General features: G+C 38.1%; 1 protein-coding gene across 2 annotated transcripts in view; it reads left to right on the top strand.

Annotated features, from left to right (window-relative positions):
- Otogl (otogelin like) overlaps window positions 1-16,769 on the top strand; it is a 142,413-nt gene that overhangs the window by 74,168 nt on the left and 51,476 nt on the right. Inside the window, exons 26-30 of one of the 2 annotated variants that reach the window (XM_021174947.3) lie at window positions 4,394-4,528; window positions 10,075-10,224; window positions 11,971-12,090; window positions 13,210-13,326; window positions 16,313-16,469. In XM_021174947.3, coding sequence (XP_021030606.2) covers window positions 4,394-4,528; window positions 10,075-10,224; window positions 11,971-12,090; window positions 13,210-13,326; window positions 16,313-16,469 — 679 coding nt within the window. The remainder of the gene's footprint in view (window positions 1-4,393; window positions 4,529-10,074; window positions 10,225-11,970; window positions 12,091-13,209; window positions 13,327-16,312; window positions 16,470-16,769) is intronic. The other variant, XM_085843441.1, reaches the window with a different exon arrangement.

The raw sequence follows: 16,769 nt of genomic DNA, 5'->3' as shown, positions 1-16,769 counted from the left end.
CTCTGTTGCTCTCTTCAGTGAATAGAATCCCTTCGCATATTTTCTACAGAGATGGATTCATGGTTGCCAACTACTTTTAGTTTGTATTCATTATGTCAAATTTTGTACTTTAATTGTGAAGTGTGACTTTAGTCAGCTGTGTAATCTGAGTGGGCAGTATGGTGTGATTGAAGATATTACCACTAAGGGTATGGATGGATGGAAATAAGCAGATGGAGTCTATTGATCAGAAGAAAGAATGGGGGAAAGTAAATAAAGGGGAAACAACAAAGGCAAAGCAAGAATTTAGAGCTGCTTCATTGAAAATAGGATGAAAATAAAAGAAGGGAGCAAGGTAGCTAGACAACCTAACACCATTTCAGCACTTGGAGGATGAGGCAAGGAGGCCTCTAACTTCATGCCCACTCCTGTTCTTTGGGAAAACCTATTCAGAAGCAAAAACAAAGTAATCAGACAGTGAAAAGCAAAGTTGATCCACTAAGTTTTGAAATTAGGTATTAAACAAGAGAAAACTGAAAGTGAAGAAAAGGAATTGTTTGTTGATGCATCATCTTTGCACATCTCTTGCTCGGGCATAGGTACAAGCAGACTTATAGAGTCTGCCACAGACCCTCTGGGTCCCTATGTCTGCGTAGAATGGGTCTCTAGTCGCAGGTGGGCAAAGCGTTGGATGAGATGACAGACAGATGCACACAGGAGAGGTTGTATAGAATCTGAATGTATTTGTCAGGTCGAGCATCGAACTTTTTATAGTACAGAGAATACAAGCGGTTGGGAGTCACAGCAGGCAAGGTACATTGAAGTTACCAAGTACAAAACAAAGGAATGACTTTAAAAGGATTTACAGTAACCAGGTAAATGTTTACAGTAAAGATAAAGCAGTCCTGCCTAGGATCAGTTTAGTGACAGGCAAGGATTTCACACTCTAGTGTTATACCTTTGAACCTTCTGAAGGCTAGCACCAGGGGGTTCTGTCTGCTCTTGGCAGGCCTCAAGAATAATGCAATATCACAACCCCCATAATTTCCTAGGCCTTGCTACATTCTTATATGAGTGTAACTTTTAAGTATCTGGAGAATCTCCATTTGTCAGGAGAATATACCAACTTTCTGTACTGAAGATTTCTATCTCAGTGAGATTCTCTGGCTCTTTCTGCAGACCAGTTGAGCCACTGGCTCTGTCTATTGTAATGCTTAATTAGTTACTGAATAGGTTAACTTCCTTACTGCCTTCTCACAGGATTCTAAGCTTGGTGGCTTCTGGAATCTTGGAACACTGGAGAGACTAACTATAACAGAATTTAACCTTAAAAAGCATTTATAATAAAATATTAAAAGAGAGCTCATAGATCCATACATCAGACTAACATGGAAATAGAGTATGAGTATGAGAACGCAAAAACTCCAAGAGGTGAGCTTCCTTGAAACTCTCTGCCTCGTGAGTGGCTTTTATGCTTCACAGCCTGTCAAGCTGACTTGACCAGAGTGTGTGGCAAGAGTCCTTCATGTAGGTACAGTTTTGGATATATGTGATACATTTTACTCTATGTCTCAGCTTGGACTTTCATCTCTTCCAAAATACATGATTACAATTTAAAAGTTTTTCTCTCTAGCTAGTGATATTCTGGAGGCTCAGTATATACTCCAGTGACATCTGTAGTGGGTTTCCATAGTGATCCACGATGGGAGAATAGTTGGCCCTAGGGTCACTCAGTTGTCAACTCTGTGATGATGGGATCTTTGAAAAATGGCTTCTTTAAGCAATAAGTCTTATGACACTGCACAAGGCTGACATAGAAGAAAATCAATCAACAACCACCTCCCCCTGTGATGTCTATAAACCACTACAGTAACCAGCATAGCAAGCTATCCTCAAAGGTGCAATAGTAGCATTTATATCTATGGTGGTAACCAACAGCCCTCTAATTAGACTTATGGTCCACTCAAAAGGAGGAAATTCATGCCTAGGACAGTAAACCTAGGCAGTTGTCAATGGATGATGAGCACATGAAATCTAGAGAAGCACCAACTACTGGCTCATCCTTAAACCAGGATAATTTTAACTGCATTATCAACTTAGTCTTAGACCTACTAATAAGTATAGCTCTTGTCTCTCATCAGAGAATCTTCTTGCATCAGACAGAAACCATTACAGAAAGTTAAAACCAGTCAAAATGTAGGGAACACTGGTCCATGGGGTACCTGGCCCCAACTGATACATCTATAACACCATTGCTTTACCCAAGGTTCAAAGAAGAGAGGAAGAAACGATTGAAAGGGGCCAGAATGTCTGCTGGTAGGTTGTGTCGTTTATATATGACAGTGATGCCACATCCATAGCATCTCGACAATTAGGTTGTCTAAACAAGACCTGCATAATGATACTACTAGTTGGCATGTACACGCATGCATGTGCACTCGTGTGTGTGTGTGTGTGTGCGCACACACACACACACACACACTCACACACAAATGTAACAATAATAATTATGTAAAAAGGCAGTAAATTTGAGAGAGATGGAGCATATGAAAGGATTGTTGGAGAAAGGATAAAGACAGGGAAATGATATACATATGGTATACATATATGAAAATTTTAAATTGTGAAGCTGGGAAGCCAGAGAAACCCTCTTCGATTGAAAATACAAAAGAGCTAGAAGCAGAAACTTTTAACTTACTAAAGCAGAAAGCCCATAGAAGCGTCACTTCAATTTCTCACAACATCCTTGACTGTGTATTTAGGTCAGTGTCATCCCAGAGATGCTACTCACAACCAGGACATCACCATGGCAATGGATTTCATGGGAAGTCAATGAGATCACAAATAAAGGAGCACACCGTGGTCTCAGTATTCTCTCTCAACTGCTAGGGGATTGTCTTAGGGAGATAAACTTAAGTCTTATGTTTAAGAAGAGCCCCCATAACCAGTCACAGGAAAGCCGGGCAGAACACTGATGACTAATCCTGGCCCAGACAGTGAACAGCAGGATTGTGTCACTGCCCAAATGGTGGCATATGTCATTGCTTAAGGTCAATGGACCTTCTTGCTTGAGAAGATGGCTGTAGGCTGAACTCTGATACATAAGTACTTGTTAAGAAGTGATTAATAAACTTTATATGCCCCAGTACAGGGGAATGCCAGGGCCAAGAAGTGGGAGTGGGGGAGGGGAGGGGAGCAGGGTTGGGGGGGAGGGTTTAGGGAACTTTTGGGATAGCATTGGAAATGTAAATGAAGAAAATATCTAATAAAAAAAAGTGATTCATTTGAATATGGTGCCTGTTGTACACAGGGCATTTGAGTGTGGTAGGGGAGGAATGTTTAACACATACTGGAACAAGTCCATACATGAAGCTGACACCACGGGCCCTCAGGGCACTCTAACAAGACAGGAAGACTTGTTTTAAGAACTGCTGACTGTCCAAACTTTAGATCTCACTTTTGTACCTGTGCATCTTAACCAACCACCAGAGCTTCATACTATCCTCATCGGGGTCATGGGACATGTATGGTTTCCACACTGCTGCAATTGAAGTGTGCTTGGGGAAGGAAGTATACTCTCACTCTAACTTGGTGAGTGGATAGAGCACTGGCTGTGAGCACTTGCACAATATGATGCTAAGTGTGTATGAGAGGATGTGAGCTCAGAGTCTGAATATAGAGATCACATCCCAACTATCCAGCTGCCTCTGACAGAGAGGCCCATGTCTGTATCGGCATGCTGTGAGGTTTTGACTTATGACTTCAATGTTTCAAAAGTTTTCTTCCAGAAAGTTGGCTTTCTTAAACAATAAAACTTTATATTTTTCAATAAAAATCAATTTCAAATGTTGACAGAATTATATGTGACATCATGAGGTTCAAAGCAAACCCTCAAATAAACGCACTATTTTGTCTACTTGTTCATGGAACAAGTTTGCATCTACTTCACTTCTTCCTTGGAGGGAGTAAGCAGTCCAAAAATCCCCCAAATAAAGGAACATATATATTTTCTAAAAATGAAAATTATTTTTAGGTAATAATATATAAATAAAATCTGTTACTTTTTATACATAATATATAATATAATATTATATAGATGATATAGATATAGGTATGGATATAGATACAGATATAGATATAGATGATAACAAAATGGATCTAAAAAGCTTTGCTAGTACAAAATTTGAAAAAATATTAGGGGCAATTATTTAAAGACTGTGGTATTCCAGTAAAATATTTTCTCACCTTTAGCTAAATATAATTTTTAATTTTGCTTTAGAAGTGCATCTATTTTCAGTTATAACATAAGCCATTATAAACCTTGGTTGTCTTTAAATTTGTTAATAAAATAGCTAGGACTTATATGTGGTATATAAATTTATTGTGCCAATAAAATATTCTTGACCTATTTCAGAGTACAGATGATTCTGATATATCTGTGATTTCCCAGAACAAGAAATGCTTTGACAATGATATTGTTTGTTCTAAAAGTGTTTTGATATCAATTGGAGACACTGAAATATACCTCAATGATGCTCCTTACAAACAGGTTAGTGAATTCTTTCTTTTGTGACAATTATGCCTTCCATGAATGATCCAGAAAATAGACCTGGTTTGGATAGATCTAGATTTTTTTTCTCTGTTGCTTTATGTGGTTTTGTATAAACTGTACACTGCTTGTATCTTCTGATTATATTATTTCTCTTCATATTTTAATCATCTCTACAATCTTTCCTTTCTATAAGCAGCGTTCTGGCCTTGGTAACTAATATCTGTTAGGTGCGTCCCTTCAGTAGCCCCTTGTTCATCTTCCTGATATCCCGACTAAAGCTCCATCTTTACACCCCACCCACTGCAGCAACAGTGGCTTTCCACATATGGAAATCTGACTTTCCAGGTCTCTTGGGCTTCAAAGCTTTCAGATTTCTTTCCATTGTCCTGCTAGGTTCTTACCGATTTGGCTTGTTGTCCTCTTTCTGCCTTACCTCTTGTGGCCCTCTTTCAGGGCCATGTTCCAGGAGTGGAATCTTTTCAGTTATTTCACATATTTTAGGTTAATTTTGTTCTCATTTGTACCTTTAGAAAAAGTGATTGATAAAGTCCTTTTCCCACTTAACTTATTCTGTACAGTATGTCCTATCTCCAGTATGTCCTATCTCCAGGAAAGTTCTCAGGATGCTCTCCCAAACTGTGATAGATCATCATCAGTCCTTAGTCAAATTCATTGTGCGTTTATCTGTCTTCCCAGTGTGTCTATGAGCAATGTATGAAGATCCTTGTCTCTTTCAGTGATTGTTGTAACCTGAGAGTTTGGCTAATTAGAAGATGTAATCAATTTTATTCATTCACCTTATTTACTCATCCATCCACAATGTCCGGGGTACACTAAAACTTGTGCTCAAGTTTTAGGCTGGAATAGTGAAAAGATACTTCTTGTCTTGAAGTTACATGCTCAAGGATTCCTCATGGAGAGTAGAATGGGAAAATGTTACATGCTGGGCCAGAGTGTACATAAGATTTTATAAGGACTCCTAGTAGGGGCAAACACTAAAGCAGTACTTCTCAACCTTCCTAATGCCTCGTATGCTTCCTAATGATCTTTAATACAGTTGTGGTGACCCCCAACCATAAATTATTTCATTACTACTTTATTAGTATATTTTATACTGTTATGATTCATACTGTAATTAACTGATATGTAGGATATCTAACATACAACCCTCAAAGGGGTTGCGACCCACAGGTTGAGAACCACTGTGCTCAAACAAGACTGCATTAAGAGCAGACTAGCAGCATAGATTTGGAGCCAATTAGGAATGGTTTAGCACCCCAACCTGGCACCTACTTGCTGTATCACTCTAGAAAACCTCATTGAACCTCTCAAGCTTCCACTTCCCCTCAGCGTGACTCCAAACCCCTGTTCTTCAGTTCTATGAAGACTGTAATGGAAGTACGCATTAATGAATCTTAAGATCTGATCACCCCTTCCTTCCATCTGTCTTTTTTATTTTTATTTTTCACATAGGGACATAATCTGAAGTTATCAGATTATCAGGAGAGTAAGTTCTCTCCTGGCAGAAGAGACGGATTAGTCAGATGAAGAGGGCATAGGTTAGCATTGCAGGGAAATGAGCTCACTCAAAGGAGCAGAGTTAGAAGATAAAATGTCATGGTTGGTAGTCGCAATTGGTTTAAGTTCAAAGTCCCTGGGATGGTAGAGCACAGGTGTGGCTGAGACTCTGGTAGGCGTGTTCCTGGCAGACGAGAACATGGAAGGTATGGGATACAAAAGTGAATGTCAAGAGCTCTAGTCTCAGACTGGAAGCTCATATATGGCCCAAGTCATATGAGCTTCATTTTAAAGGCAATGAATTTGGACTTTGGACTTTTGAAATGACAGTGGTCTTTTAGAGGTCACCATTTCAAACTGAATTCCCAGAGACTCCCAGAAACACCATTTTCCTAAGTTTCCTTTGAAATACTTTTTCATGAAAGCCACTTGGAACACTGACTGTATGGGCCAGATTCTGTGTTCTGCCTCAGGTGCTGGGATGCCTGAGGGTGAACTGACATGGCGGGTCAAGAGAAGCCACGAAACCTCCCTGCTAAAGAAAGAGGGATAAGTTCCTGTTTTAAACAAAAGACTGCACCTTTTCATTTTGGACAGGCCTTTTAATTTGTATCATCTGTTCAGTCCCTGGATTACTTTTTGGTAATTTTTTGCTACTTTGGTTTTCAATAGTAAAGAAATTCTAGTACTGCAGTTAGAAAACCTCTAGGCTAACACACATCTTGAATGCCAGGTAGAAACATTAAGAGTAACCACACAGTGATCAAATGAGACAAACACCTTCTGCGTCTTTGCAAAAGTAATTACAGCCGTTCTGCCTGGCCATTAGATGGATATTCATCTATAGGTAAAGGTCGTTCTGTGATTAAGGTTGCTTTTTCAAATGGGGAGAAGTTGGTAAATACTTATATAAGGACAGTTTGGCACATTTTTGAAGTGATAATTGCAGTTCAATATAACTCACCGCCTCCAATTTTCACTGGTACACCAGTGTTGATGAATCTCTTTTATTTAGATTCTGAGGCATGAAGTAAGATTAAGAAAAGTCAGAAAATAATTTTGATCCCATGTTCCCAGCTAAAATGTCTTCCTGGGAGATCATAAGTGACAATATAGGAAGTGCCACTTACTTCATAACTAATGGGTTGCTCATCCAGGGAAATGAATAAACAACTCCTCATTTTTATGTAAATGCACAATTATAATTCAATCAGGTAGGCAAATTATAAATCAATCAGGCATGCAAATTAAAACTCTTCTATAAATTCACCTAAGCTGTCCTCCCAAATGTTTTAATTATCTCCATTTCTGACTTATTCTTCAAGCAATGTTTAGTTTTGTTTGAAGTGCTATCCTTCTAAAGCACGGGTTTCTATTTTGGACAACTCATTCCAGACTCTTTTAAAAAGAAGTGTTAGCTGATAACTTGGAAAGTAAGGAGTGAGGTCACTTCTTTCGATTAGGAAGGGCATTCTTGTGGCAAGATGCCTTACCTAATGAAAGAAGCATTTTGTATCTAATGGCAAATAGAGAAGCTGTGCTTTTGATTTGGAACAACTGATGTAAAACCAAACTGCTGGGATGGAGAGAGATGATATAGACAAGTCAGGAAACCAAACCAAACCAAACAAAGAAAAACACTTGTTGGAAAGTAAAATGAAGATAAAAGGTGATGTCATGACATAGTGATTTAGGTACATATCAGACTATACAAATTATGGGGTCTCCACAAATGAAAATGTAGTAGAGTCCTTGGGAAAAAATCTATTTCCCTCATGGTTTCTTTCTTTAAATTTATCCATTTATTTTATGTATATGAGTATACTGTAACTGTCTTCACACACACCAGAAGAGGGCATTGGATCCCATTACATATACAGATGGTTGTGAGCTAATATAGGTTGTTGAGAATTGAACACAGAACCTCTGGAAGAACAGACAAGGCTCTTAACCAATGAGCCATCTCTCCAGCCCCCTCTTGATTTTTTGGTCAGGGTGTTTTTCTACCCATTTGATATGCGTTTTATTGGACACACATCCCTTCATGGTGAGGGCAGAACTTCCTAGTGTGGACTGCCTAATCCTGTCACTCTTCATACTTGGTTCCCTTGCTCAACCTAACCTTGTCCTGGCTCTGTGCTGTGGATGCTGTATAGCAGTGGTCCCCAAGCGGAAGCTGTGAAGCAAGAAGCTGAAAACCAGTGCTGGGAAGTGGGAGAAGCAAGACGAAGTATGCACAGGTGTCAGGGTGCCATGGCACGGGCACATTGTCTCTAGTTCATTAGACTTGGCTCACAACTCAGATTCAAAAGTAAATTTTAATGCCCTGCAATTTCCATTCAAAAGATGGAAATGGCTGAACATTAAAACTCAAAGTTTAGACCCAGTAAATCAGTATATTTGGGACTTAGAGATCTTGTGTGGCCTCGTGATGGAGGAAGCATTTGAGTCAAGAAGAGTATAAGGCAATTTTGCCACACTCTGGGACTGTAGTACCTAGCAGGAGGAATACCAAGTGCATAGATATGAGGTGGTTCAGATGATAACGTGACTATTCCAGCCAATAAGAATAGAAGATTGGGCACTAGAAGAATTTGAAATTAGGTAAAGTCAGTTAAGAATATGAATGGTTATATCTGTTGTGTATGGTATAAGTATAATATTAGTATAGGAGTACATATATTAGTATATATATGATGAAGTATACGCCACCTGTCCTTTGAAATGTTCAAGTAAGCAGCATTCTCTTATGGTATTTTCCCACTATACTTTATATTTAGAGAAGAAAAATGGATGAAGAATTTTATATGTTTCCATTTTTTTGTTTTGGCTGGGAATAAATCAGTTTTCTTCTTATTAATATAACTATGTATTTTCAAGATCATCTATCATATGAGCTCAATTCAAGGCCACAGTCATGGTTACAGGTACTCTGGCTTCCCAATGTACTCCCTGTCTAATCCCTCTTACCCTTTCTAAATTTGTAAATTATTTTCCTTGAGCTTTCAAACCATAGGCTATTACTTCCCTCTTCAAACCTTTATTTCTTATATTTTGAGTTGTCATGCAATCAGTGCTTCTGCCCTTTACTGCTTTTTCATTTAGATCTGATCATATCTTGGGTTTGTCTTTCTCCAAACCTTTGTTTCTTTGTTTAACCCACCCCTTTTGTTCCTATGTCATCTTTTCTTTCCCATTCTCATCACAGTTTTCTGGTCTCATACATAAAAGAAAGTATTTTCCCTTTATAATATTATTGTAACCTGTGGGATGGTTACAATATTAGATATCTATCTATCTATCTATCTATCTATCTATCTATCTATCTATCTATACCTATCTATTCAGTTACCAAACCATTTCATTTAGAAATTCTCACTGGACTTTTAAAGCATCATATCTTACCAAATGTAGATAGTTCTGTATCTCATCAAAAGGTGTCATAACATTAGAAGGCTGCTTTTATGCTCTAGTAAGTACTGAGAATCATAGCAAAGATAAGTTTTTTCTTTTGAAGGAAAGAACATGCATTTTTCATCCTCAACCTCTCATATCCATTGTTCCTTCACATTCTCCATGTCCATTCTCTCCTTTTCCTCCCTTCATCATCCCTGGATTATCTTTTATTTTTCCCATGGTCTCTTGTTGAGCCCAGCTTCTACTTTTTATACAAATACCAATATAATGTATTTCTTATGTAAAACATTGGGTTTGTATTAGAGAATTAAAACAAACAAACAAACAACAACAACAACAAAAAATAACCAGCGGGGCATGGTGATGCACGCCTTTAATACCAGCACTTGGGAGGCAGAGGCAGGCGAATTTCTGAGTTCGAGGCCAGCCTGGTCTACAGAGTGAGTGCCAGAACAGCCAGGGCTATACAGAGAAACCCTGTCTTGAAAAAACAAAAACCCATAGCAAGCAATTATGTTAGATATATACTTACTGGAAAGCAGTACTGTATTCCTTCCTTCGGTTAGATACTGTGACACTTACGCTAAGACATTTTATCCTTTTTTAAGAAGCGATCCGGGTTTTTCCTGGAAAGCAGGCCTGAGTACCAGCTCTGGAAGGCTGGGTTCTACATAGTAATATACTTCCCAGAGGAAGATATCACCATTCTGTGGGATGAGAAGACAACCATCCACATCAAAGTCGGGCCGCAGTGGAAGGTAGGCCAACCTACTCCCTATGTGGGATGCTGTGAATGAAGCTGTGTTTGAAGAAAAGAAAGATTAAACACATTGTTAGGCAAATATGGTTTTAAAGGATTTCTTGGATTCTTTTTGTAAACTCTAGAGAGAGAGCTATGTTTGAACTAAGTTAAGTTTTCAAAATTACTAATAACACTCTATGTGAAAGACTTCAGAGAGCCGGGCATGGTGGCACACCCCTTTATTCCCAGCACTCGGGAGGAGAGGCAGGTGGATTTCTGAGTTTGAGGTCAACCTGGTCTACAGAGTGAGTTCCAGGACAGCCAGGGCTATACAGAGAAACCCTGTCTTGAAAAACCAAAAAAAAAAAAAAAAAAAACTTCAGAAACTGGAGTATACTCATACAAGTGGTATAACATACAAATGGCAGAACTCTTAGCAGTGTAAAGGAGTACTCTATTGATGTGTATAATATAAGTCAATCTTACTTAGTTATTTTTTGCTCTAACATCATAATATTTGTTGTTGCTTTGTTCATCTCCTTTCTTGTCCCTTGAGTTTGGTTATACGATTTTTTTTCTTTTTTTTTTTCTTTTTTTGGTAAAAGAGTTTCACTTGTTATGATAACCTGTTTTCTCCATTATGTTTCACATTGTAGAATTTAAAAATAAGTTGACATATAGTAATATTGTAGTAGTAAGTGACTAGTAGTAACTAACTAGTAGTAAGGTATTTTAAAATTACCTTATGACTATATGCGTTTGGAAAAATGTATAATGCTGTAGTTTGTTACAAAACAAGTCTATCAATACCTGCAGCTGCTTCCCTATTGTGAAATCTTCCCTCTGTCTCCACGATCAGGAAAAATACCATTATACTTCCATTGCTATTGTCCACTGTTTTCCTTCCCCAATATTATATAAGGGAAATTGTTTGGTAATTCTGGAGACCTTCCATCTTTGACCTGGTAAAATAAATATAAAATTCATCTATATTTTATAAATGAATGTTTTTTCTTTATGATATTATTGCAAACTGTGGTATAGATAGTTGATTTGCTTGTGGCTGAAGTCATAATTGACCTTAATATATATATAGTTTCTAAGACATGGGTCCCATGCACTGTCTGTTTTTTTGGAAAACATGTTACTTTAAAGGACTGAATTCCAGCTGTTTCTGTTGTAGAGAGATTTCAAGGAACATCAATTCAAGGTCTCAAGAATGATTTCCATACTTATTGGAATACCATCCATTTTAAAGTTTTAGAGAACCCTGCCTGTAAAAAAAAACTTATAGTATTATGAGAAAAACCACTGGTCGGTGCTGGTATAAGTAGTTCCTGTGACCAATGCTTTCCTCTTTTCACGACCTGTAGTGACTCCATTTAGCTTTATTGCTTCAACATTATTTATTCAAAATTATTTATGCTTAAAATACTATATATATATATATATATGATATATACATCATATATATGTGTATGTATAAATGTACTTCAGTGTATATTTTTCTACTTACATTATTAGAGATATCAATACTAAGATGTTTCAGTAAGTGTGGACAGCTAATACTTGGAGGTTGGTAAAATATTGAAGCTATTAAATATTATAAACATAATGAATTGGTATGGACTCATTTTCTTAAAATGTTTATTTTAAATTATTTCTATGGAAGCTCTTTCTATCTCTTAAATCTTTCAAGTTTTAATGTATTTTAAGTCTTAGAATAAATATAAAATATTTCATTACAATTTTATTACTTTAGAACAAGCTGGCAGGATTGTGTGGCAACTTTGACAAATGTACTTCCAATGACATGACAACATCTAATAACATTGAAGTGCGAAATGCTCAGGTGTTTGGAGACAGCTGGGCCTTAGGACAGGTGAGTTACATAGATGGGATTTAGAAAAAAATGTATTTATCAAAAGAATCTGAGGAGTAAAATTACTTAGGTTATCTTTTAAACTTTTTATTGATTCTTTGTGAGTTTCACATCCTGAATCCCAATCCCACTCATCTTCCTGTCTCTCCACATTTATCCTTCACCCTTGCAACTTCCCATAAGCTAGAAAAGAAACACGCCCCCCCCCCAAACAAACAAAACCAAACCTATCAAAGAAACATCTCTCTGTGGGAGCTGTTATGCATTACAGTGTGTCCCACGGTATACCCTTTTGTTCATACCTCTTTACTTGCAAATGTTCATCGCAATAAGTCACTGGTCTGATTTGATGCCTCTGGCTTCTGCTACACTATCAATACTGGGTCCTCTGGATCCTCATAGGAACTCCTCTTGGATAATCTGTTGTTGCTCTGTGTCACGGAGGTCCTGCAGCTTTGATTCTGCAGGATCAGCCCCTTCACATGCTCCAGCAGTCTATAGATGCAGTCGATGACACTTGGACAGACTGAAAGCTAAGAGAGTGACTTCAGACTGAGAAACTGCCTCTCTGTGTAGTAAAGAACAAATTGTTGGTGGGTGTTCTCAGGGAAGTTTTGGAGAGGCACGTTAGAGGCAGTAGAAGTCAAATTTCAGAGTTTATAGCAATTAAGTCTCTGGAGATTATAGAAATCTGTACATCTATCCAATACCTCTGAAGGTGGTCTATACAACTAAGTGGTCTGTACATCTAATACCCCAGTAGACAGTCTGTACATCCAATACCTCAGAAGGTGGTCTGTACAGACAAAAATGGACAAAATGAAACATTAAAGAGGGACACTCATGCTCATAGAAATTTTTGTGAAAGTGTTATAGATGTGAAAAATTCAAAATGATTAGTTTTCCTCTGTAATATCATTCTATTTAATACTCGCATCTCAGAAGTGATTTATGCTATCAATACATAATCCATATGGTTGAGAACAGGCATTAGGTGAAAAGGCCTAAAAGGATGAGACTGTTCTAGATGCTTCTGTCATTGATAGAGTCAGGTCGGGTCCTTTGACCTTTGAGTTAAGTCCCTTTCAAATCTTGTCTTCTCCCTTTGATTTTCAACAGTGTGAAGATCTTATTGAGGCACTGAAGCCCTGCGAGGCTCACCAAAACAAATTTCCCTATGCCAAGAGAGAATGTTCCATTTTGTACAGTGATGTTTTTGCTCCTTGTCGCAATGTGGTAAATGAGTGCTTTTTACTAAATTCTCAACTATAAAGACCTGCTGCTGTGTATACTGGGCTGAGTGGGATACATTCAGCAATTTGTGTTTCTCAGGTGTCCTACCATCATCGTTAGGGGACCTTTTTTTTTTCTGTATGAGCAACATATTTAGTTGTCTTCCTTTCTTCCTTATCCCATCTTATCTAACAGTGCACATCTGCAATGATCATTGTAGTTCATTCTAGATGATGAAATACAATATGCCCACGACATTTTGTAAATATTTGTAAATTATAAAGGGGTTAGATGTTTATCTGTCATCAGGGAGCATTTCAAGTGACTGTTCTATGTAAGTATCGTTTCACAGGATCCCTGGTGTTTTTAAAACCGTACTAGGAGCTATTCTAACAACAAAACTTAAGTATCTAACCTCTTTCCTCACATGATTTTGTGTCCTGGTAGAAGTTGTGAAAGTAACTTAATACAGTTTTTTCTTCTCTCATATAATACATCCTGGCCACAGCCTCTTCTCCCTCCACTTCTCCCAGCTCTCTGAAAAACCCCTGCCTTCCAAATCCATTCTACCTGTTGTTTCCCTTCATAAGAGAGCAGCTCTCCCAGTGATATTAACAGAGTGTGGTGTAACAAGATGCAATAAGACTAGGTACACACCCTCATATCCAGGTGGGACAAGGCAACCCAGGAGGGGGAAAGAGTCTTGAGAGCCACCAAAAGCATCAGAGGCATCCGATTCTCACTGTTAGGAGTCTCACAAGCACCCTTGAGGCCAAGAAACACCCCATGTTGCATGCCCCCTGTTTTGTCAAAGGAGGCACATGTCAACAGTTTTTGAGTTGTATGACAGGTCTGCTATTTATTTTTCTAAAACACTAAACATAGTCATCGAGACAAGACTGTTTGGCAGATATTTTCTTGAGAAGAGGAAACTAACTCTGTGGCTTCATCTGATGGAAAATACCCAATGGCACTCATTGTCCTTAAAATTATTTAAACTTTTTGAAGTGAAAAATCCAATTTTGCAAAACTTGGCTCATAACTGTGGACTTAGGAGTTTTGTGATAGCTTTCTGAAGATACAGTTGATGATATGAGTGTGGCCTGTTGCTTTTGCATTTAATTAAATGCAGTAACAGAAGAGCTGTGCACACCACACAGTTTTTCAAATAATCAAGAGTAATGCTATGGAATCACATAGGAGCAAAGGATTATTTCGAAGGCAAATTCAACCTAAAGAGTTTAGGCTGGTGAAGAACAGAGCCATTTGGTGTGGTTGCAGACATCAAATTAAACATTGCCTTTATGTATATCAATGTGGTGGTTGTTAAAAATTAAAATGAGAACTGCCAGGTAACCCAACCACACCACCTCTGGCTGTTATGAAGCATCTATATCTCATCATAGAGTTACTTTCACATCCATGATTATTCATGCTGTACTCACCAAGCAAGTACGTGTATAATGAAAGTGTGGTACATAGACACATTGAGTTTTATGCAGCTATGAAGAAAGATGAAAGTAGATGTATTGTATTAAACACAGACCCAGAAAGGAAAACAAACAAATAACAATAAGAACACATCTACAGAGCCTAGCCTATAATGTATACATATTTACATATAAACAGATGTAAAAGGATTATGCCTAAAATATAGAGAAGAAAGCAAGAAGGTAATTAATAGGTGGTGAGACAGGCTAGAGACTGAGAAAAAGGACACCTGGGACATAAAAGAACCAAAGAGTTTGTGCCCTAGGGGTTGTGAGGGGGTGATCAGAGAAAGTGGGGATGGGGCAGTGAAGAAAATGGGGAAAAGGAGACTATTAAAACAGTATTCAAAACTGATACAATGTTACTTAATGCCATATAGCCTACTTTTAAAAATAATAAAAGAAGAAAGCTACAGTTTTTGGATATAGCATAAAAGAATATCATCACTGTTATTCCCCCTTAAAGATATTAAGCACTATTGACTTTCTAATTCTACGTACATGGAGGGCATTCTTCATTTTAAGCAAAACCAAGCCACAGTGAACATAGTGCAACCGTAGATGGCAAAGCAGTTGGATGGACTGCAGGAAGAGGTTAAAGACATCTGCAAAACGGTGAAGCACTGCATTCTCCCGGCTAACTTAACTTTGCTCACTCAATATGTAATTTATGTTAACAAGTAACAGGTTTATACATTTTATTTTAAATACCTGTAAGCATTGATGTGATAGCTCTGTCATAATACCAAGAACTTTTAGTAATTTTAAGGGAGTCCAAGACTGCTTGCTACATTAAGAGAGCATGGATAGGCTAGAATCCAGGTTATTGAAGGGGCCCTCTTTTGAGATTTTAATGCTTCTTAGGGAAGCAGTTCCTTGATAGAGAATATGGTGTTCATTCTGGACCAGAACTACAGAGTTTTAAGGATCCTCTCCCTGCTGCTGCTGCTTGAGAAATTAACCCATGCAATGGCACACAACCTAAAACACCTTTTACTGACACAAAACTTCTTCTTTAGTGACACATTGTAGACACTCTATCTAATTTCATCAGTAATTTAACAAGGGCAATGCAAAGCAAGTGATTAGGTGGAAATCAGACAATTCAAGGAAGCCACCCGTAGCCACTCACACACCAACAGCGTATTGCTATTTGGGAGACTAAGAAAGAAAAGAAAAGCATCGAGCGTTTAGGAATACAGTGAGCTCCTTTACTGCACGGGGGTTATGCCAACAATAATTCAAGGCAGCAATGCGCTTCCAAAATCTGCTCTAGTGCAGATGCCAAAAGCAATCTGCTATTGTTGTTTTGTTAGTTCTTGGAGGTGGCATTTTCCATTTTCTTTGGCAACAAGGTAGGTCGAGACAATAAGGACTATGTAGGTGGCGGTATTATGCTGATGACAGCCTTTGTGAGAAATGTGTGCAGCTTCTCTTCTCTCAGAGAAGTTCGCACTCGGTGCTTATTGGAATCGTAATGCCTTTCTTTTTATTTGCAGATTGACGTTACCTCTTTTGCCAAAAACTGCCATGAAGACACGTGTAACTGTAACCTGGGTGGGGACTGTGAATGCCTATGTACCAGTGTGGCCGCATATGCTTACAAATGCTGCCAGGAAGGGGTGCCTGTTCACTGGAGGTCACCCACTGTCTGTGGTTGGTACCTTGCATAGGACATCATTAAGGGGAGAGCTTTTAAGAAGATCCAAATTAATTGCTATTTTATTGGGGAGTAATGCCATGAAACTCGGGGGAACTATAATTAGTTTTAGTTATCTAGATTTCAGTCTTTTGACAATCACAAATTATCATATGTCAAAGTGAAAAGAACGTTTTAAGTTTTCTGTTGTGTTTGACTGCTGTTCCTGCAACTTCTGAAATATAAATTATGTACCATCCTCACAGAAATTGTTTATGATTCCAATCTTCTTATGCCTGTGAGGTTTCATCCTTCTG

The sequence above is a fragment of the Mus caroli genome, unplaced genomic scaffold (assembly GCF_978045245.1).
Source record: "Mus caroli unplaced genomic scaffold, Mus_caroli_1 scaffold_9, whole genome shotgun sequence".
Classification (NCBI taxonomy): Eukaryota; Metazoa; Chordata; class Mammalia; order Rodentia; family Muridae; genus Mus; species Mus caroli.
The sequence above is the reverse complement of the archived record's forward strand: the minus strand, read 5'-3'. Positions and strand labels throughout refer to the sequence as shown.